At 37.2% G+C, this 22,824-nt stretch overlaps 1 protein-coding gene and 1 long non-coding RNA gene across 3 annotated transcripts in view; one reads left to right on the top strand and one right to left on the bottom strand.

Annotated features, from left to right (window-relative positions):
* Positions 1-3,890: 3,890 nt before the first annotated feature.
* The window catches only part of LOC136249041 (uncharacterized), a 63,716-nt gene continuing 44,782 nt past the window's right edge, over positions 3,891-22,824 (bottom strand). For both annotated transcript variants that reach the window (XM_066040946.1, XM_066040948.1), the window contains 6 exons: positions 22,624-22,746; positions 22,321-22,404; positions 18,556-18,657; positions 18,156-18,257; positions 9,268-9,375; positions 3,891-4,026 (listed from right to left, as the gene is read on the bottom strand). In XM_066040946.1, the coding sequence (XP_065897018.1) occupies positions 9,355-9,375; positions 18,156-18,257; positions 18,556-18,657; positions 22,321-22,404; positions 22,624-22,746 (432 nt within the window). In that variant the 3' untranslated portion in view covers positions 3,891-4,026; positions 9,268-9,354. The remainder of the gene's footprint in view (positions 4,027-9,267; positions 9,376-18,155; positions 18,258-18,555; positions 18,658-22,320; positions 22,405-22,623; positions 22,747-22,824) is intronic.
* Positions 14,113-14,615, top strand: LOC136251907 (uncharacterized). Its single transcript, XR_010699256.1, has 2 exons — positions 14,113-14,217; positions 14,464-14,615. It is a non-coding gene; the product is annotated as an uncharacterized lncRNA (long non-coding RNA).

Genomic DNA, 22,824 nt, shown 5'->3' with positions numbered 1-22,824 from the left:
GAGGTCATAGTCATGCACACTACTTTTTATTAATCTGATGTGATATTTAACTCTTTCATGTGATACTCGACTGCATGTGCTAAGCATGTCAAACTAGGGAGTCTGGGGGCATGCTCCCTCAAGGAAATTTTTGATGTGACAACTTCCGACAGTGGATCTCTTGACTCGTGCATCGATAATGAATGCAGCAAGCTGTGATACGTAGTGTAAATTGCAGAATTCAGTGAAAATGTATGCTTTGAAATGGCACGTGAAGGCTATTTTTGATTGTAACTGCTAATGCATGATCAATTAGCTCAACGCAATGCAATGCAGATGACTACTGGAACTTTTGAAAAGAAGTTTAAAGACAATTTTAGACCAAGCAGTGTAATGAGAACAGTGCTACACTGAATGCTCTATTAGCACTATAGTTTATAGCGGCACAACACAAAATAATTAGGTTGCTTAAAGCCAAATTTAAAACTAATGTGGAAACAAGTGACAAAAGCACCAAACTTTCTCCACATATGTACAGTAGTACAACCTTAACTTTAATTTTTTGATAGGGTCCATCTTATTCTAAAAAGGGCCTTTCCGTAAAAGCATTTATAGTTTTGCTCTATTTCATGTAAGAGAACATTATGCAGGGTTGAACATTAAACCGAGACCTGATAAACAGTAATATTACTCTCACAAGCTTTATTCAATGCTGACAAGTAATTTTTTCATTCATACTAATAAATGTGACCAAATTTGTCTTTTCCACACACAATTTGACCCATTTTTTGAAGTTCGAAGCTTCATAAGTTTTTGATCATGGCATATAATAGCCTAAAATTTTCCATGGGTGTAACTACAGTATCTGGCTGCATTCTGGTACTAAGAGCAAGTTAATCAGTATAAGGAGTCAAGTGTTACATCATTTTGTTTGCTGATATGTAAAATGTGTGGAAATGGTGCCTTTTCACAAATCCGGTCACCTATAGTTTATAGTGTATACAGCTTGTATGATCCACAAACTGTATAGAAAAATTTCTCTATAGTTGCTACACTATGGAAATGAATATACACTGTAATATTTGCAGTAATTAGTTTTATTTGTGATATATATAAATGAAATATCTCCTAATACATAATACTGCATGTAGTCATTCAGATGTCACATCTTATACAGAATTCATTTTGTGCTTGTTTGTGAAGTAGCTATAACTTACTAGCTTATACTACACCAGCTCTTGTGTGTTATTGCTACATGCATGATTTTGTGTTTATGCTGAAATCACATGCATGACCACAACAGTAAGGTTCTTCATACCATTAATCCAGCAGTACAAGCTGTATACCATGTAAGATAAAACTCTTTTTCTCAAGTCTCAATTCAAGCTGAATTTATGCTAAAAATGCATATTTGTAGTAGTGGATATAATGTATAGGATTTCACCAGGGTTTGTGAGAGCAAAGTGTGGTTTAAGTACACTATAACCATGGGATGCAGTCATCATGGATTTATTTCATGAATTTCCAAACAGCTTTCATTAAGCAATGGCAGGTACGTATAATATCAAATGCTATAGTTTTAAAGATGTTTCAGACATATGATGCAATCTGATGAAGTATTGCAATTTTAAAATCAAACTGTAGCAGTGAAAAATAACTTTTAGTATTGCATGTTTACATTCACCATTATCGTGAAACTTAGCAGCCAAAGATTACACATAGATAGCTTTGACATGCTAGGTTAGGATGTAAAGAACACAGAATTGCAATATTTCATCGATCAGTTAATCAGAAGTGTAGAATTTCAACTATGACATGTTTGGCACAATTGTATGCATACAATATTGGGTAAGATAGCTGTGCTGAAATCACATGCAAAGAAGAATTCAACTAGCACAGTGGTCATGGTAATTTTATTACTGTGTAGCAGAACTTTATAGATGACTGTTCTAGCAGTATTATTTTTTCAAATTCCCACATTCAATAAATCAGTCCTGCAAATATAATTTTGACCATGCAACACTGATTAGTTTTCAAAAGAGTTTAGTTCTTTTCCTTGCTATTTTCACCTTTCTGTTATGGTACGTTTGTTGTATCATAAGCAAACAATTGATGAAATGTACTCTACTAGCTTTTCCTATAAGCAAGTACATGGTTAAATTTCTGAGGGGGTAAACACTCCTAGATCTGGGCCCCTAAGCTGGAAATTGTACACTTCAGAGCGAGCTAATCTAAAGATTCCATCTGTCAAAATACGTACATGCTTGAGGAGAGTGCATATGCACTGCACAACACAGCACAGCCTAGGGATACTTTTGGTGGTGGTTAATTCCAAAGTTATATTACCCATGAATTTTGAGATAATTTACCTCTCCATGGGTAATTTACACCCCAAGGGCAGGTACACTCAGAGAATTTTGCAGCTAATAAAAGCAATCGTAACTTCAAAATGGAATTACCTATCAACTTCAAATAAAAACTAACTTGTTTCATTCAACAGGACCTTTACTTTGGTGCCATGTTTTAACACATCAATTAATGCCTCAGGGAGATAAAGACAGAAATGGTCAATTTCTAGGCAAAAATGGCCATAAAGGTCACATCTGCAATGGCACTATATCAAAAAATACATTAATTCATGAGGAATACTATTAATGTGGAAAGTTTCATGCTTAGTGCACCATTTGGCCATTTTGGGGGCTACGCTGCTAGAGTTATTAAGGAAAAGCAAGGGTTCAGAGACACCGGCAAAACTGAAATCACAAATAAAATGAAGAATGCTTATGCATGCATGTTCATTGTTTTACTTTTAATGCTTCCACCATGCACACATGCAATCATACACATGTAGTTTTGATATACAGGTACTGTGTATACTAGCACATGTATTAGTTATTATAGCAACTCAATTAAAATAGCTATATTTATATTATATATTACAGGGCCATACCACAGGATGGAATTCTGTACTAAAGTCTCTCCAATGCTGTTGTAACTGATAACTGCTTTATTTGTTTATAATGTTTATGCATATTGCTGTACACATAATAGCTATTTGGATGAGGTAATACAGTAAAAAAAATATGTTCACTTAAACCCCAGTGTGTGGGAGTATCAAAGCGCCGCGCTGGGTTATAACTACCATACAGCTAGACAGAGCGGCGCTGCTACTGTACGATATATTAGTTATCACCCAGTGATAACTAACTTATCACCCTGTTGCGGAGCCACTCAGTCTCTTTCGTGACATCATAATAACCGCGAATGGCATTGTTTACCAATGGAACAAAGAGCCAAATAAGGAAATATTGATACAAAACACACCAATACAGCACTTAAAACTAACTAAATCTTACAAGAAAACTGTTAATCCTTTACACAATAACACTACAAGTTACCAATACGATAGTTAACAAATGTCAAGAATAGTACGTGACGATTTTCGCTCCAGCAATCACTCCCAACAGTCACTATGGTGAAGAACTAACTTCCTCTAGCTTCATCGTTCTATCTTGGACTATGGTAGCCACTTGTTGGTCTTTATTTTTCTCTTGTACACCACGCGACACCACTATACCAATTTCTGACGAAGGCGAATCGTACCTGGAACCGCTGCTTCATAACACCGCCCTTCGCTACAGTTGTAGGCAGTATGTAAGGTCTCTCTTGTGGCTACGAAGTAGAATCTCCACACAATTCGGACGAAATCTTGAGCATAGTGACAGGAACTCAAACCGGAACCTAATTTACTATCTGTAAACTTCTGCGCACTCCCGCGCACTGGGATATAAAACAGTTATATCCTGTATACTCGGATGATATCATTGTTATTACACTCGTCCTCGGCTCTGCCTCGGACTCGTGTAATAACAATGATATCACCCTCGTACCGGGATATAACTATAACTTATATGTACAAGTATCATAAGATACAAAAATAAAGAAATTTATTACTAAAATTCATTATACACAAATTAAGCAATTACAATACAGTTCTTCCAATTCTTCTATAACTTTAGCAGCATCTGGTCTATTTTTTGGCAGAAACTAAAGAAAGCAAGAAATTATTAATTGTACACTGCACATGCATGCAACTAGCCACACAATGAACAATATAGCATAGTAAGTTACTTGATAGCAGAAATCTTGACACTATTGCATGAAATTTGCTTTAAATATTTTTGTGAGTTAGTGGAAATCATAAAAGCAGGGACGTAGCTAGCCAGAAGGTGATGGAGGGGCAGGCATGCCCCCACGAAACGCTCGAAATCACTCACGATTGCAAAAGGGGCTAATGACCCAATGGTGGGCTAGCCAACATACGGTGTTGTATTATTACAGCTTACACAACTAGCTACGTAACTATTTCAGTACTGATTGCTTATCACTTATCAATGGAGGTATATTCGTCGAACATCATCGCACGTGCCACAACTGTACTCCAACAAATTCATCCACAGTCCGGTAGAACTATATTGTTAATATTTAGTGCTAATACAAGTTACTTTATGTTAGCCACAGCTTGTGCTGCAGTCCTAGCACACTGCCGACAGGATGACATGTTCACTCACTACACTCCGCGAAATTCAAATGCCACGTATTGCATGAAATCCCACCTGTCTCTCTTGCTAGCAGAACTTGTAAGCTTGTGACTGATCCGCCTGACTGACTGATAAAGTAAAAAAATAGACTGCACTGCCGTAAAAAGATCTAGTGTGATCGACTCGAGAAAATAAACTTGGTACATTTAACACTTTATCACCTCGGAGCGGGCAGTAGGTTCGTAGCGTCATTTGGTCCCCTTCGTCACTTGTGAGTTGTGACTCCTGCCGCGGCGAGGATCTTTAGAGCGGGTCACTCTTTAGATTCGAAAATGCTCTATCACGTGAGTAATCTAGGCTAAACAATTATAGAAGTGTCTCTAATATTTTCGTTCGGTGGATTCACGAGCAAGTTGAATGTTGTGTGTGCGCGTTCACTAGCAACCCCCTGGTGATACCGCTGAGTAGCGCACATAATTTATAGTCATTTGCGTGTCAGTTTATTACTGGTAAGCTTGTGACGGAGGTTTTAAAAAAACAACACTATGGGGCAAATGCCTCCCCTTGCCCCCCCTTGGCTACGCCTCTGCATAAAAGGACAATAACTTGTATATTTAAAAAAAATAATTAAAGTAGAAATCCAAGCGATAAAAGGTAGAGATGAATGATGGTATCGCTCTGTGAGAAACATATATATACATCGGTATGAAATATTAAAGTAGAAATCCAAGCGATAAAAAGTAGAGATGAATAATGGTATCCCTCTGTGAGAAAACATATACATCGGTATATATACATGTTATGTATATTCAATGCCAATGTAGAGATCTTCCCACTAAGCTGTGCTGCAATACCATCATTCATCTCTTGCTTTCCTACTTTTTATCACTTGGATCCCTACTTCCTTTTTAAATTAATAATACGAATTCTTTGTTATAGCATACAGCTATACATGTGTGACTGTTCTGTTATGGTGACTACTGTATTAGAGTATCTCAAGTTGGCCTCAGGGTGTAATATTTTCATCATGCTATCATTACAAATACAGCTAGATCATAGATCCTCTACCAATAAGGGACGTGTTCATTTAATTGGATGTGTGGTCTCCATGCTCTATCATTATTAGATCGTTAATGGGTGTGGTCTCGCACCTATCATGAAGTTACACATGTCCGGGTACCATTTGAAATAATTTTGTGGCTCAAGGAAAGTGTTGATATGGACAATTAATGCATCAATATGGTTTCATTGCATGAAAAAGAGACTGATTGAAGATAAAAGAAAAGACAAGACACAGAAGGCACACACTTGTCAGAACCTTTAAAGACACATGCCACTGGTGAGTTTGTTATTGGGTGTAAAATGGTAGTCATGCGCTGCTTCGTTTGGCCTCCAGCCTTGTGACCGTGGTCAGGCAGGCAGGGCAGGCAGGGCAGGCAGGCAGGGCAGGCAGGCAGGGCAGGCAGGCAGGGCAGGCAGGCAGGGCAGGCAGGCAGGGCAGGCAGGCAGGCAGGGCAGGCAGGCAGGCAGACAGACAAGCAGGCAGGCAAACTGGCAGACCAAAACGTTTTGGTGAATTTTTTTTAATTATATCTAGCCAAAATTTTTAACATTATATGTCTGGCTGTCTTTGTTTTGTTGTTTTCAATACTATGTATGTATATTTGATTTTAGGTGGACTAATATTATTTCGTAAAGGAAATTTTTGTCACCTAAGATGTCTCCAGAATGATTTTTAAAGGCGGCATTATAGGTGGCATGGATTATTTTAGGTGCAATTCCTACTTAACCCTTAAACCTGCTGAGAACTTTTCGGAAATGCGTCTTTACACAATATGGGCATGCATGGTGACACTAGGTGGGGTAACTCAGCCTACAAATACACTGAGATTAAAAGTGCATTCACTGGGCTACTTGGAGAAGGTTAAATGAACACTGTAACTACAGTGGCTTACTTGCTATGAAACGATGAACAGCAACAAGTCGCGTCTCCGTGTTTCAAATTTCTTGCCATGTGTTTAATAATTTCGATTGTAGGTTTACTCACATGAGTCATATATGGCCTGATAGAAAATTTCATGATGAATCGAATGGAAGTTGTTGCAAAGTGATAGGAGCAATTACCATCGAGTTATCAACCATTTTATAAAGGTATGTAAAGGTTTTGCGTGTTTCCTTACCAAAAAGTTATTTTCATGGCTAGTTTTGGCCTCACCGTTTAGCGTTAGGGTAAAACCCTAGGTATCATTTTAATCCTTGTTACATCACAAGTAGAATGACGTAAATTGCATAGCCATAGGATGGACACTTTGAAAGCTACAGCGCTTTGTGCAAGGCATGCGTATTTATTAAGTTTAAATCCAGTTTTCTGGATTATGAGGGTTTAAGGGTTAAACAGTACTACATACTGTTTGATACTCTGCAATTGTACTCAATTTAGTAAAAGTTTATTTTGCAACATGTTTCAATCCAAACAACCCATGAAGGTTTTACACAAAATGCTTCCAGATTTACGGGGCCAAAGGTATATAGAATAAAACATTTTAAAAAGTGTGGCATACCTGACTGCTCTATTGAAGTAAAGTTTAATAGGAAATTGTTCTATTAGGGTATCTCAGTCTTTTTCAAATTCTTTGATTCGAACTTGTTTTCATAAGTGTTGCCAAGACAGCTGCAATGGCAGATCCAGGATGCGGCATTTGGGGCAAATGCCCCCCACCCCCCCATTCCTCACCTTGTGGAGGAGCCAGTCATACTTCTGATTAAAATAGCTACTAAACTTTGTCAGGCCAGGAAACTCATGAAAATACGCACATTTACTAGCATTTATTACAAATTCACTTGAAACCAAAGCGAACCAAAGTCAAACTAACAGTGAAATTGTCACCCAGCACCTTCGTACGTACTAAGCGCCTCTAAAATTATATTTCGTGTTGCATTTGTTTAAGACATTCAGAGCCTTCTAAATAACTGTTAAGACTTCACAACCATCTGTAAAGGCAAAAAAGGCAAAAATCAACAGTGAGAGACTACTAAGAGGTGATTATTTGTTGCTTCAAAAATGCAGCACTGTACTAGAGAATCTGGCTCTCCCCAACCACTTACAACTTAGTCTGTTTGTGCCCCTCTCCTTGCCAACTCCTGGATTCGCCCCTGAGCTGTTTAATGGTAGCCATGTATGCTCTGCATAATCAAGACACATGATAGTAGGTTGTACGATCAAAGAAGTTGGCATGTCACATTGTGGGTATATTAACAGGAAGAAAATTTTTACGCATTTGTAGGTGCGTGATCCTTTATGTCAATAGAATGTATTTACACACCCTGGTGTGTACCAAATTTGAAGCACAATCAATCCTGAGATACAAGCAACCAAAGTTTCAGGGTTTTATGTGAGTGTTTTGTTTCTTCTATGTACTTATACATGCCTCTTCATTTTACAAAAATCACTATAAAACACAAATGTGTAATCTGATTGACCTGAAATTTAGGAGCCTTAAATACAAATCCCAGTACCAAATTTCATGTGAATCCAATTAACATTCATTAAGTTACGATCAATTTACACAAAAACAACTGTCATGCCTAGAGCAAAAACTGCTTTGTAGAATAAATTGATGGATAGATTAACCTTCGTAGAAGTGCTTTTTGGTGATTTATAATGCAAAGCCAAACATGTGTAACAACAGTTTCGTGAATAAAAAATTCATTAGTTTTGACACCTACCAGGCAAACCACTTAGGTGAGTCGAAAATCAGTGTGCACATGAATTAATCATCACAGAAAGAAATCCTTTTAGTGGTATAGAAGAACGGGATTAAATGCCATGGAGTTATAATGTGAAAACAACTTTGGGTGGCAAGTGTGCGGTCAAGATACTCTAATAGTACAGTCACCTTATTAGAACATTCAATAATGTAAAGAGTAAAATAATAGTATGTTTTGGTTAGCCCAAAAGTGCCTTTAGAGCAACCAAAAACGCTTCCAATAAATTGCTACAGAACTTTAATAAAAAAATATTTAACAGAATTTTGTACTGATAGACCAATTAACTGCCTGCATGATGCCTTCAGACAAGGATACAGGCTTGATTTTTCACTGTTAGACGTCACTTCAGTCTGATAGGTGCCTTTTGGCATACTGCAGTATGTATTATGTACACATCATGGACTTACCCTTGTACCCATTTCTTCTTGCTGACAGCACAAGGTGTCAATTTGTGGTAGCTAGCACATGATGGCTTCCCTATGTTTGTATCAGAAGTTGCTGAGCATAGCTGAAAGCAAAGTGTAATGGCTACTTTACTTTTTCAGTAATTGATATTTTGGACGTGTGTTCAGACAAAAACGTTAAGTATGGTGCCATTCTTTCTTTTGATACAGTATGTGTTGGTTCACCAGTCATAATTATGTTACAAACAGTAAACAAACAAGTTGAAGGAAAAATTATAATGTTTAGGGATGATAAAATGTAGTGAAACAAGGGAGGTTGTCTACACCTGCAGATATACTAGCAGACATTTAATAGCCATGAAACAACGGAGGTTATCTACGCCTAGTAGACATTTAATACCTACATGACTGAATTAGGGATTAAATGTCTATTAGTATATCTGCAGGTGTAAGCTACAGTACGTACCTCCCTTGTTCCACCACTTTTTATGGCTATGATCCATAATCAAACTTAAAATTCATAATTTTTATATATTGCAATTCACAAAAATCAACACTCTATATTATTGACTTACCCTAACACCATTAGTTATGATTACTAGAACTTGTTGCATTGTAACCCATAGTGGTGTATTGTATATCTTAGGAAGTTCCTTCAGGCATTAATGATGAAGACTGTTTGCCTAAAAAATAATCATGTTGTAAACTATACATAAACTGTACTGTAGTATTATATATTAAGGATCACGAAGGTTTGCACATTTTCACAAAAAACATTGACCAAAATAGCCAGCCTCACAACATGTACCGTCGATTTCGGGTTGCTTGCGAAAGCCATTGAACAATTTGCCACGTGATTTTGAAACGTGGTCATGCAAATGCTTACATGCAGTGCTTTAGTGTGTTGAATAACTACCTCAGTATGCCCCTGGTATCATCTAACAATCTAAGAAGGCAAATAATGTAGTTGCATTAATAGAAGGAGTTTGATTAAAAGGAAACAGCTCATGTGTTCAAGCAATCACGTGTGCAAATCGTTCAATTGCATTCACAAGCCACCTGAAATCAACTGTACTTTCTCAGCATTTTGACAGTATTGGAAAGGTATGACCCAGCCCAAAAGTACTTTCAGTGCATTGAGTGCAACCTAGCTATGAAATTAAAACAATAGATTTAGTGGAATATTCCGTTGGCTGACTCACTTACTAATGCCTTCAGACAAGCATAAGTAGATTATGGCTACAGGCTTGATTTTTGCGCTGCTAAACATTGCTTCAGCCAGACAGGTGCCTTTTGGCATACTATAGTACATATGTGGCCCATACGGTACAGCTTAGCTCCAAGGTAATGTTCACCCATGCCCACTTGCATTGTGTCCACGTTTCGTGCACATCTCACGTGTCTGTATAAAATTACGTTACAGCCATAAAGAGTTTACTTACATGCTGCAATACAAGTTTAGAAACAGTACTGGAGATGTACCGATCTGGACAATTTAAGCAAAATCAGTTGAACCGACTTTCTGTAGAAGCTACTGATTCAATGCTGATCTTTCTAATCACTGTGTTTTCAAACATTCTAAACTTATCCACTAAAGTATACCACTAATTCTTTGCCAAATGCCAATTAAAAACTTGAGGAAGTCATACAAATGCACATGAGTTTACTGGTTTATTTCCTATAGCTTAGTCCCTTAAACTTACCAGAGGCAGTGCTCAATATAAGGTGTCTTACTTGATCTGTCAAAATGACAGGCCAACATGCAACATGGTCGGCCACTAGTACATATTTACATACACAGTGTATTTTTAAGTGCTTATTTCATCTAATGTCAGACAATTTTTAATTTGATCGGTCATTGTGGCTTTTGGGTCAGAAAATGACAGGTGACAGGCTGTTATTTTGAGCTCTGCAAGAGGTCCTCGGGAGAATTTAAAGTATTTGTGGTTGCTGAGTGGTGTCCACACCACCGTTGGTATTGATTCCAGTAACAATACTGTGATCATTATTCAATTAACAATTGACCAATAAAACTTACTAATACCAAGGAATTTATTACCAATCTACCGATATTGTATCGATCTGACATCTTTTATCTAACAAGTACGTATGTGTGTATCTGATGACTGATCTGTTATAGGTAGTTCTTATAGTATTAATTTTATAATCTCAAACTAAGCTTATTGGTCAATTGTTTGTTGAATAATGATCGCAGTATTGTTACTGGAATCAATACCAATGGTGGTATTACCTTGGAGCTGAGCTGTAACGTATGTGGCTCAGAATAGCTACATACAAGAAGAGCTAATTGAGTTCAACAGAGCCTTGTAATTCTTGTAGTTAACAAAAAGGTAGAAAAACATTGTTGCCTGTGCTCCATTGAATCCTAGACTTGTGTGCTTAACAAGACCTTGTTCCCTGGTAAAATGTGGGTAAGACACAACAAGCAAAATGTGTGCATATTGAGGGCAACTCGTGTCACCTCTAAAAAGTACAATTGCGAGAAGACACGACTTACCCTCGATATGCACACATTTTGCTTGTTGTGTCTTGCCTGCATTTTACCAGGGAACAAGGTCTTGTTAAGGTTACGGGATAGTGAGCGACTGTCAAACAAAAATTTTATTACGTAATTAAGGCAGGCTTGGTGTTGTTGTGTTTTGTATCAGCTGGTAACAGGCTTAAATTGTTGGGAGAATAATAGCGTGCTGACTGGACAGTTACAAGGTACAAGAAAACACACGTAACAGTACAAGATAACATAGATACAACACACTTAGCAACTGGCGCACCTGTAAGCGCATGCGTAGTTTTGCTGACTAATGGCGATATTTTCCTGAACCAAAAATCAGGACTGTCAAACTAGTTGTTAACATTTTGTATAAACAGACTACTAGTCTGGCTTCTTGTCTAGGTCCTGACGGAGCCATTTGTTAGAAATAATGTTTCTAGTGCTTGTGATATCAATTTAAAAATTAATTTTGTGACCACAGTGTCTTGCTTTAGGCCATATTGTAGTCATATTTCAGCAACTATACACATTATTCACAAATCCTCTTGTCAGTCCCTCACAAGTGATGTTCTTCAAACCTTAGAATTGTTAGTAAGTTCTCATGGTTCTTCATTAGTCTGATTTTTGGTTCACAGTTTTCACTGTTTGGCATGGGGACAACTCATGTTTCCATAACAACATTTGAATTCCATGTCGATTTATGAGAAGTTAAGAATGCATAAATATTTGATAACAATGCATTAAGAAAAATCAAACCCCTAATCATGAAAAATGATCGATAGTGTACATGTGGGGTTTACAGTATCCCGTAACCTTAGGCACACAAGTCTAGGATTCAATGGAGCACAGGTGACAATGTTTTTCTACCTTTTTGTTAGTTACAAGAATTACAAGGCTCTGTTGAACTCAATTAGCTCCTCTTGTATGTAGCTAATCATTATAAAATGTGACCTGCTGAGCGAAAATCCGACTAGTTTGCATAATTGTGACCGGATTTCACATAACAAGGCTTCCACACACACAAAATCAAACTTACGATTTTACCAGAAATGGATTGCTGGTCTAATACACTATCATATTTCACACTGTACTTCCTTCAGCACTGACAAGTCTGGTTTCTGTAGCAGCTTTCTTCCGACCCTGTCAAAGCCACGAGTGTGAGATTGGCACCATTAAATGGCAATGGCTTTGTGATAATGGTGTGTAGTGAGCTGGGACTTCACACAGAACTCGCCAATAGTGTTTTCAGTCAATTTGGAGTAATTTGAGGGCCATGGAGAGCCCAAACTTGGCCTCTGGATTCCAATCGTCTTCTTACTTCATTTTATACCCGTATATTAAGACCACCGTCCACCCCCACCCTCCCACCCTATTACTACCACCTGTGATATTATTACCCGCTCGAAAAAGCTGCTCAAAACAGGGCAAATTTTGGGTATCAGAAATGTATACACCCACTCAGTGATAGCTAGTGAACAGATGAACAATTGGTGCAAATTTTGTCTGCACAGCTGTAGGCACTGGTATTTTGTTCAATGCCAAAGTAGGGATCTCCCTCTCAGCTACGCTGTATACCATCTTGTTTTAACGATTAAATCTATACTTTATTTTTAAATTAATAATTTACTAATTTGTTAGTTTTTTTGCTATAGTATATAGCATACAGCTGTACATGTGTGATCATTCTATTGGGGTGACTGCTGTATTAGAGTATCTGCCTTTGACTACCAGGGATGTGTGACTATTAGTGTTGCACTGATAAACGGCTGAATTATCGGTAACAGCTGATATTAGCTAATTTTACAAGTATCGGCATCGGTTACAAAGCTGAAATAATTTGCCAATTAACCGAAACCCACAACCAACCATTATAGATAGCAATGAACAGGTGAAATTTCAAAAAAGCAATAAATACAGCAGTTTGGCCAGGCAAACTTCATTACTTGTTTCTCATCCACAAAAATTCAAATTTCCATGCAGGCGGGAGGTCATTTTTCATTATTCATTGTAAAGAAAATACTCCAAATCAAGCTACTGTATCTATACAGGTTAGCTAAAGCCTTTTAAGAACTAGTACCTATACATTTTATCACCGTTTCTGAGATGCAAGTGACATTTACTGTACTGTTAAATGATAGCCTTCTTAGCATCAAAATACGTGTGCACATGATTGATAACAGCAATAATGAAATTAAAGGCAGTGGGGTAAAAAGGGATGTGGGCGGGGATGAGAAACATTTAATCAAAGTTTGCCTGGCCTTAGTGGTACAACATTTATTGCTGTAACTGCTTAGGCTTGTTTCTTTGCGAAAGTATGGCTGTAGGCTGTGTATATTTATCGTCCACCCATGCAATTAGTCGATCACACAAAGGGTCTGGAATCCCACTAAAAACACTGTTAGTAAACTGGCTTTGCTGTTCTATAACTACTTGGCTTCTTTTTCCATGAAAGGGGTTACTGGTAAAATTTTAGCAAACATTGCAAAACAAAATTTAATATATATATATTTTTAAAATGGCTGCCCACGCAATTAATTACATTTGATTACATTACAATTTCACACATAAACTTTATGTGATTTTCTGTTTCTCCTCCCCTGTTCTGAAGAATATCAGCATATCGGTTACAGGAATAGGCAAATAAATGGTATCGGTAAATGTGAAAAAAATGCATATTGGTGCAACACTAGCCACTATTTCATATTTCACTGTGCTAGCATAATAACTACAGCTAGACCAATTAAGGGGGTGTGCATGGTCATTGTGATCAAGCAAATAGAGAACTCATGGTCTCCACACTCAATCATTATTAAGGGTGCTCTGTACAGTTACGTGTATGGCTTCTGAGGTTAGCACAGCTGGAGTTTACTAATGGATTCCCATGGTCACCAGTAATTATCTAATTAGTCTGTGGCTTGTTATCGCGTGGCGCGCCCAACAAGAAAATGTCTTTTATGATGAAATAACCTGCCACAAACGAAGAAAGAAGAGCGATATACATGAAGGAAGCGAAGTAAGTGTTGTATCTTCTTCATCGTGGTCTAATGAATATAGCGATCCGTAATTTACCGACTATCTTCGGGTTACGCAATTAAGAAACAATAACTGTGGCCACAGAACAGCTGCGGGCGCCTCAGTTTCTACACTTTGATACTAAAATTAGAACTAGTTCGTCATTTTAGACCCGATAGGCACGAAAATTTCAGATGGGCAAGCATGGTATTTATGCATTAAAAGAGCGTTTGTCATTTTTTGATAGCTCCTTCTGGCGAAGAATGGCGTGGAGGTAAAGAAGACTGATTAGTGCCAGCACAAAAGCGGAAGAAGAGTATCTGATGACCGAGAAGCCAGAGAACAAAAATAGAAACGCACGTTTGTTTGTACAGTTTTCAATAATGTATTTTTAAAGAATCAAGTCTCTAGGGCATAAACCGTGGGACTAGTTCTAGTTTGAAGCGAAAATTTATAACTCACCTTCTACAGTGAGTTAAGACATGGGATTTGAACTAAAATGTGCAGTAGTGATAGCTTATTGCAAATAAAAAGAGTTTAGCAGAATAGTTCAATCCATTCGTAAGTTACAGGAGAAAATATAATTTACGGGAAGCCATACGCGCAACTGTACAGAGCACCCTTAATCAACCAAGATTGTTAATGGTTGTGTCCTGACCTTCGACCTTTCGTGAAGTTACAGGGGTATATATGATCTATGGTTACAGGTAACCAGCTAAATACACTGCTCAAGGAAGGTGTTAATAAAATAAATGCCTCGATATGGTTTCATTGCATGAAGATGGTGACCTACCTGATTAAAGATAAAAGGAAAGAGAAGCACAGAGGGCACACACTTGTCGGAACCCCAAAAGGTATCTCACTGGTGAGTTTGCTATTGTGGTGTAAAATGGTAGTTATATGGTACTCCGTTTGTCCTCCAGCCTTGCAACTATATACAGTCTGGCTGAGCTGGGCTGGACTAGGCTAGGCTAGGCTAGGCTGGCTGGCAGGCAGATGAAAATTTGAGTTTCGGTGATTTTTAAAATTTTTCTATATCTGGCTGTCTGTAAGTGTTTTCTTGTTTTTAATGCTGTATTTGGTGTTAGATGGACTAACACAAGTGCACAAATTTTCAACTAGAGTAGGGACCATAGCACATCGAAAAAAAGAGATGGAGTAGTGCACAATATTAAATCACAGTAAAACAATAAAAAGTGTTATATCGCTACTGTGCATTTCCATTATGGTATCTTAAGCACAGTAGGGATATAACACTTTTTATTGTTTTACTGTGATTTAATGTTGTGCATTACTCCACCTTGTTTCAGTATTTTTTATCTATGTGCTATGGTCCCTACTCTAGTTGAAAATTCCATTTTTTGTGTGTACTTGTTTGCTAACTTTTTTGTAAAATAAAATTATTATGACTGGTGAATCCACGCACATACCACATCAAATGGCGTCGCACACCCCAGCTATCAGTTATCGTCTGAAAAGTAAAGTATCCATTACGCTTCGTTCTCAGTTATGTTCAACCCGTTACCAAGCAATATGAATCAAGAACTGTTTGAAAAGCACCTCTGCAATCAGAGTAGTCACTATGAAAAATACGGATAATATACATTATGAAGGGAAGCCATCATGTGCTACCACCAAATCAACACCTTTCGCTGTCAGCAAAGATGAATGGGACACAAAGGAGGAGACTGGTGAGTCCATTAAGAATGCATTGTACGTACTGTGGTATGCCAAAAGGCACATGTCTGGCCGAAGCGACGTCGAACAATGAAAAATCAAGCCCGTAGCCTTAGCCGTTATCGAGTTACTCTTGTCTGAAGGCATCAGTCAGGTACTCAGTCAGGTACTCAGTCAGGTACTCAGTCAGTCAGTCAGTCAGTCAGTCACTAGAAAATTCCATTTAATCATTTTTAAAAATTCCATAGCAACCTGTTGAAAGCATTTTGAGGGCTTAGCTTTATACCAATACTACCTCATTGTCATCAGGGAAAAGTGAGGCTGGGTTTTGGGTGATGCTTTTTCATGTGCCATGCCCAAGCCTTTGTGGTCCATACTATACAGTACTATTGTACTGTATGATTATTCCATAAAAGTGATTTTGTCAGATAAGATGTCTCTAGGATGACTATTAAAGGCGGCGTGCATCACATTCAGGGTGATCCCTACTTAAACAAATAGAATAAAAGGTGAAGCTAGGGAGGTCACCACAGACAATTATTCCTCCAAGTATAGAGGTTATCTGTTTGATGTCACACTGAATATTTTCCGTATACTTACAGGCTATCTTCGTGTCAAGCCGAAGAACGCTGGTGAAAATGAGAAAGCTGTGGTGCATTTGTTATGTTATTCGTTGCTTAGTAATATTGCTTCGGAGCTGGAAGAAACAGGGCTATTATTAAACTCCAGCTGCTCGCTGGTTTGTACCACTGAACTAATCCAGTCTCCTTTATTCCCACTCTTCAATTGGCTATTAATAAAAGTAACTTACTCAGTATAGCGATTTTCCCCAAGTCTTTCTTCAATTGTGCACAATTGCAAAACGTTTCATTTTCTCGCATTGTGCACAATTGCAAAATGTTTCATTTTCTCGCATGGGTTCCATTGATTTTTGCCTCAAAAACATAGTGTCTAGTAACCGTTACTAACTTTAAATGACGTAAACGGATAACCTCTATAGTAGTGGGCATTTCATTCCTAATTCAGTCATGATTATAGACTGAATTAGGAATTAAATGTTCACTAGTATAGCTGTAGGTGTGTGTAACCTCCCTTGTTTCACTACTACTTTCTATGATCTGTAAATTCTAAATTTTCTACAGTGATCAAGTACACCCCTGTGCAGTCTCAATTTTAAAATACAGTATGCTCCTCTGTATATACATATGCTTTAATGCAAAGTCATTTAATAAACATTTTACATAATGATGTCACAGTTAAAAGTGGTGATCTCTATTTGGGGATACTCAAGCATTGGATCCTATGGGCAATAAACGAAGATTGATTAGTTTTGTAATCAAGAAAGAAAATGTCACAGTAAAAAAACAAAAACAAACAAACAAAAAAAAAACCAGCCAGTACCTATGAGTATAATGCAATCAATGGAATTCGTTTATGCTAGTTACAAAATTCTCGGCTGGTTTTCTAAGTCCAGTATATGTATTACTCTATTAATGACCTAGTAACCATAACTGATTACTGTGCCTTGATATAGAATAAAATCTATCAAAAACATTAGCATACGTAATAGAACCAGGAGCACATCGAATCCTATGGACAAGGGAGCATGTAACTTCGTAAAAAGCGAAATTCAAACATGACTGCCGTGTACTATAAGTAATTTCCCAATTAGGATATTATGAAAGGCGCATGCTCAAATACGTCATGCTTCTGCTGCAACGAAGCGAAGCTATGGAAACGAAGTTCAATGGTACGGCAGAGGAATAGTAGCACAGGCTTAGCAGGACAGTCTTTCTACAGTCACTAATCACGTACAATCAAACTAAATTACTCCACTTGACTATTCCAAGCTCTACCTTTGACTCGACAACAAAGTAGTTTTACACAAGACAATGGAGTAGCAGCCCATTCGGTGTATCCTTGTTGCACATAAAAATGATGAAACCAATTATATACATAGTAACACTGGACACTATGTTTGAATATCGCCTGTAGTATAGGTAGTGTATGGAGTTACACGCTCCCTTGTCCATAGGATTCGATGAGCTCCTGATAGAACACAGTATTCAAAAATATAAGAGCACCCCAAATAGAGCAGTGAAAACTGATGGGAGGTAAATACCCTTCTCCTATCCCTGGCTACTGTATATACCTCTGCACAAGTCAGAGTTTATAATATTTGTATGGGGACAAACATTATGAACTCTTGCTCTGCACAGTCTACACAATATACACATATGTATATAGTGCTACCTTACTTACCCCATGAACAGCTCCAAGTATGAATGGTAGTGGCAACTTTTCTGGATAAGTGTATGAAGATATCCAGTGGGCTTGCTTTAGAAGTTCACCACTTTTCAGAAACTAAATAAAGCAACGTGATAGCAGAATGTTTCACATAAAAATAAAAAAATATATAAATATATGGCATGCATGATGACCTCAGCAATGAAATTATAATAATGGTTCCAATGACACAAAGTAAAACTGTGTAAACAATGTTGATCAACAGTAAAACCTGCATACAAATTAGGTTCCATGTAAAGGGTCACCTATTTTATATACAGTAGAATTTCAGTATTTCGGCCTCTTTAGGACCTAATGATCTCGGTGAACTTTATGTGCAGGTTTGTAATGCACATAATTATACTGGTCTACTAACATGTGTCATCTTGTCAAATTTTTCCATTATCTTTTCTTTGAGATACCCTTGACCCATTTCTCTTCCTTTACTCCAATCAAACACTTCAATTTCATGTTTCAGCTGTATAAGAGAAGCAATCAGAAAAACTTGATCAATTAAAGTGAACTTACAACTTATAAACTGCTGTAACAACCTGACTGCATAGAAAGGAGGTTACATTGCACAATGAATACAAATAAAGTTTGTTTTAACACATATAGTAGTATTCAAGAGCTCATCTGTTCTTCTCAATGATCTCCAGCATGGTATATACATGTATGTAAACATGCAGGTGTCAATACCTTTTAGTAATTTTCAGAAAGTAAATAAGGCAATTGCTATCTTAAAACTCAACAAATTACTGTAATTCATGCACAATGGATATAATAAACGAAATGAAGAGGTTGATAAGCAAAAAAATTGCATTCTTTATAGCATTCACATATACATACGTACTTCATAGACTATACATTCAGTCATGGGTATAGACTGAAGTAGGGATTAAATGTCCAATAGTACATCTGCAGGGGGTCCAGATAAAATGGCACTAAATGCACTTTTGTTCCTATATATATGGGCAAGATTTAGTGCCACTAAGCACTAAATCTTCCCTATAATACATGTGGGATGAAGCACTATACTCAAATATTATTTCTTGCCCTTATATGTAGGAAAGATTTAGTGCTAAGGTGCACTAAATGTTCCCTACAATGTAGTAGGCAAAATATTGTTCAAAGAAGCACTAATTATTCCCTACATTGTTGTAGGCATAAAATAATACTTCATAAAATAATACTTCATAAAATAATACTTCATAAAATAATACTTCATACAATAATACTTCATTATTAACACTCCACCTTGTTTAGAGCTAAAAATATTTCTCAGTTTCCTGTTTACTCCTTGAATGCTAGTTGACATGTCTGGTAGAGAAAGGTGTTGGTATTAGCTAAAAATATTTCTCTGTGTCCTTGAAAGGTGTTGGTATTTTACAATTGGTAATACCAGTCCACTATCCAGTTGTACTGGTTTTAAAGCTAGTCTTACAAGTATGCCCAGCGTTGCATATAAAAGCAGGTAGTGCATTGCTACTCAGTCTCCTACCTTGGTCAGTTGCTAGCGTGCAGCTTCATGCTGCTTACGAATATTAAACAATGCACGACCAGAATTGATAAAAGAAGCAGAAGAGAAGTCTTTCTTTTTTCACAACTTTTGTGAGCATTGGGCATTATCGCACATCAGAGATAACGTAGTTTATTTGTACGATTCTCTTCAACCTAAAAGCATCAACTCAACTCTTGCCGAGCAACTGCATTCATTATATGGGAACCGGATTGTGAAAATTCCATAAGTTCAACTTCAAAAGGGAAACAAAGACTGTGGCTGCTTTGCAATTGCATTTTGCGTATCACTAATGTTTGGAGATGACCCCGCCACTCTTTGTTATGATCAAAAAGAAATGCGAAAACACCTGATGCAATGTTTTGAGACTAAATGTTTTTCCCCGTTTCCATCACAAAGCAAGAAGTCTCGAATACCATCACCATTGGAAATTAAAATCTCTCTTTCCTAACTGGCGCATCTAGACTAAATCAAAAATATTGATGATATTGATTATTTTGCCTAAAGATTTTAGTACAATAACTCAATTGAATTTATTTGAGGGTATTATCGTAGGTTATCACCCATAGTCTCAGACTTGAGTGGTAATTAAAATATGTTACTGGGATACAACTGCTTTATATTCATAACTTGCTTGATTTTTTTTTGCTAAAGTCTATAACTTTATGCATGCATGTATGGAAGAAATTATTTAAACAATTATAGCTACAGCCTATACCAGCAGATACATATTGCAATAAAAATGTCTAGGTGCCTTTCGACTGATTATGGTTTTTGTTATAATTACCATATCTGTGGTTAGAGCTTGCCATCTTGGCCCAAGGTGTGATTGTTCTTCCCTACTGTTCCCCGTGCAATTTGCAGGCGTGCACCTGGCACTGCAGGCTGTCAAGGGCGCACGCCTGGTTTACTATAATTGTTTCCAGAAAGAAACGTACATGCGTGTACATGTGTGTCTGTCTGCACCCATGTGAGCTAATGGTTTTGTGTCAAAAGCAGTCTATGTGTTAGAAATGGAGGCAGCATAAGAACTATACTGTACACCGGCAAACTTTGACGAGGGTAAACTTTGATGAATCTGCTCTTAGGCAAAGTTGATGAAATAAACTTTGACAAATTGTTTGAAATCACCAATAAGAACCTGGGCACTTATTTTATGTTGACGAAATAAATTTTGACGAATTCACTTTGATTCGTCAAAGTTTCCCAGTGTACGGTATTAAGTGCCTATATAGTCAGGTAAGTTTTGCTCTTGCTCTAAGGCAGTTTAGGCATGGCAGCTTTCTAAAACTTTGTGAACGTTTTGTTGTGGGTTCTATGGGTGTTTAAAAATGACAAAACTACACTACCAGCTTCCTGAGTTACTAGGAATAGCGTAGCACTTTGAGTTAGAATTGAGGGCGTGTCCAGCTAGTATGTGTATGAAAACCAGGGCTGAATAGTTTTCTTTGAAAACACGTTAACCAAGCTATACTTCTCTTCATGCATTTGTGGGTTTAACTATATTGCAAGTTGAGCGTTCCTTAGTAACCATTTCATATTTTGCAGTAATTACAATTATTATGTAATTAGTATTTCATGAAATGCTAATTTGTATTAGTTAATTTAAATGGTTTCTATGTAACCGTAATCCTGCTGTCCCAACTATGTTGGCCTTTACGTGTCTTGTGACATCATGGATAAGGCCCATAAGTGCAACTCATTTATATTTGTATGTATATACGCATAGCAAGAATCAACCATGGGATTCCATGCAACATTAAATTATGTATCCAAGAAAGAAGCAGACGTATATGCAAAGAAGTTGCTATAGTAATAAATATGCATACTTACAAGAAGTACTAAACTCTCATTTTTAAAAACTAAATAAACTACTATAACCCATAGTCACATGTTTACAATATGTTATACCAGGAATCAAAGGGTACTACTGCCTTAGCATCAAAGGTAGAAGGCTGTTATGAGGTTGTATGGAAAATAAAGTACAAGCAGTTGAAGTATTGCAACTAAAACAGCAACAATTCACTATGATCACTTCAATAGAATTTAGTGCCTGAGCACAATATAGTTCCTACACTAATGTAGGGAAGATTTAGTGCCTGGAGCACAATATAGCTCCTACACTAATGTAGGGAAGATTTAGTGCCTGGAACACAATATAGTTCCTACACTAATGTAGGGAAGATTTAGTGTTGAGCACAATTTATCTCCTACACTAATGAAGGGAAGATTTAGTGCCTGGAGCACAATATAGTTCCTACACTAATGTAGGGAAGATTAGTGTTGAGCATAATTCATCTCCTACATTACTGTAGGGAAGATTTAGTGCTTGTGGCGCTAAATCTCCCCTATAGTAGTGTAGGAAATGAACCCCTTTTAGTGCCATTTTGTACGGAACCATCTGCAGGTATACAGGTAACCTTCCTTGTTTTACTACCTTTCATGTCTATGATCCCTATTCCTTCTACTTGTGTTCATATGGACTGCCACCAGACAGACACACACATGCACAGGTACTGAGTGTGTGTGCTACAAGTTACTGGATGTTTGTCATCCATGTGTTTACCATATACACATGGATGATTGTACAACATACGTGTAAGCATGCATAGATGAATTTACCTGGTGCGCAATTTTATGAGCTTCAACAATGTTGAAAACATGCTTACTACTCTGAATACTAACAGCATCAAAATACTCCTTAATCTGTAAAATATGAAGTCCAATGATCACTACATAATACTGTATGCATACATAGAAAGGATAATACAGATATGTGTAGAAGAGGATATATATAGCCGTAGAATAGAAAAGAGTAAATGCATTGCTATTTTATCCACCTATTAACATACGTATGTAGGTTGTAAACTCTACTCATTTCACCTTCCTATGTTACAGGTGTATGCATGAGAAGCAAACAATTACCTGCTTTGTAGCCTCTTTAACTATAACATCTCCCACCAAAACTTTCATCATTGTCACACAGCAAGCCCAAACATCTGTGGCATTGCTTCCACACTTTTCCCGTTTCATTCCAGTAAAGTATAACTGTAATATATGCAAGTACTTATTATACAGAATGCACATATATTTATATATATATAGGGATGGATCCAAGAGCTGGCA

The sequence above is a fragment of the Dysidea avara genome, chromosome 3 (assembly GCF_963678975.1).
Source record: "Dysidea avara chromosome 3, odDysAvar1.4, whole genome shotgun sequence".
Lineage (NCBI taxonomy): Eukaryota > Metazoa > Porifera > Demospongiae > Dictyoceratida > Dysideidae > Dysidea > Dysidea avara.
The sequence above is the reverse complement of the archived record's forward strand: the minus strand, read 5'-3'. Positions and strand labels throughout refer to the sequence as shown.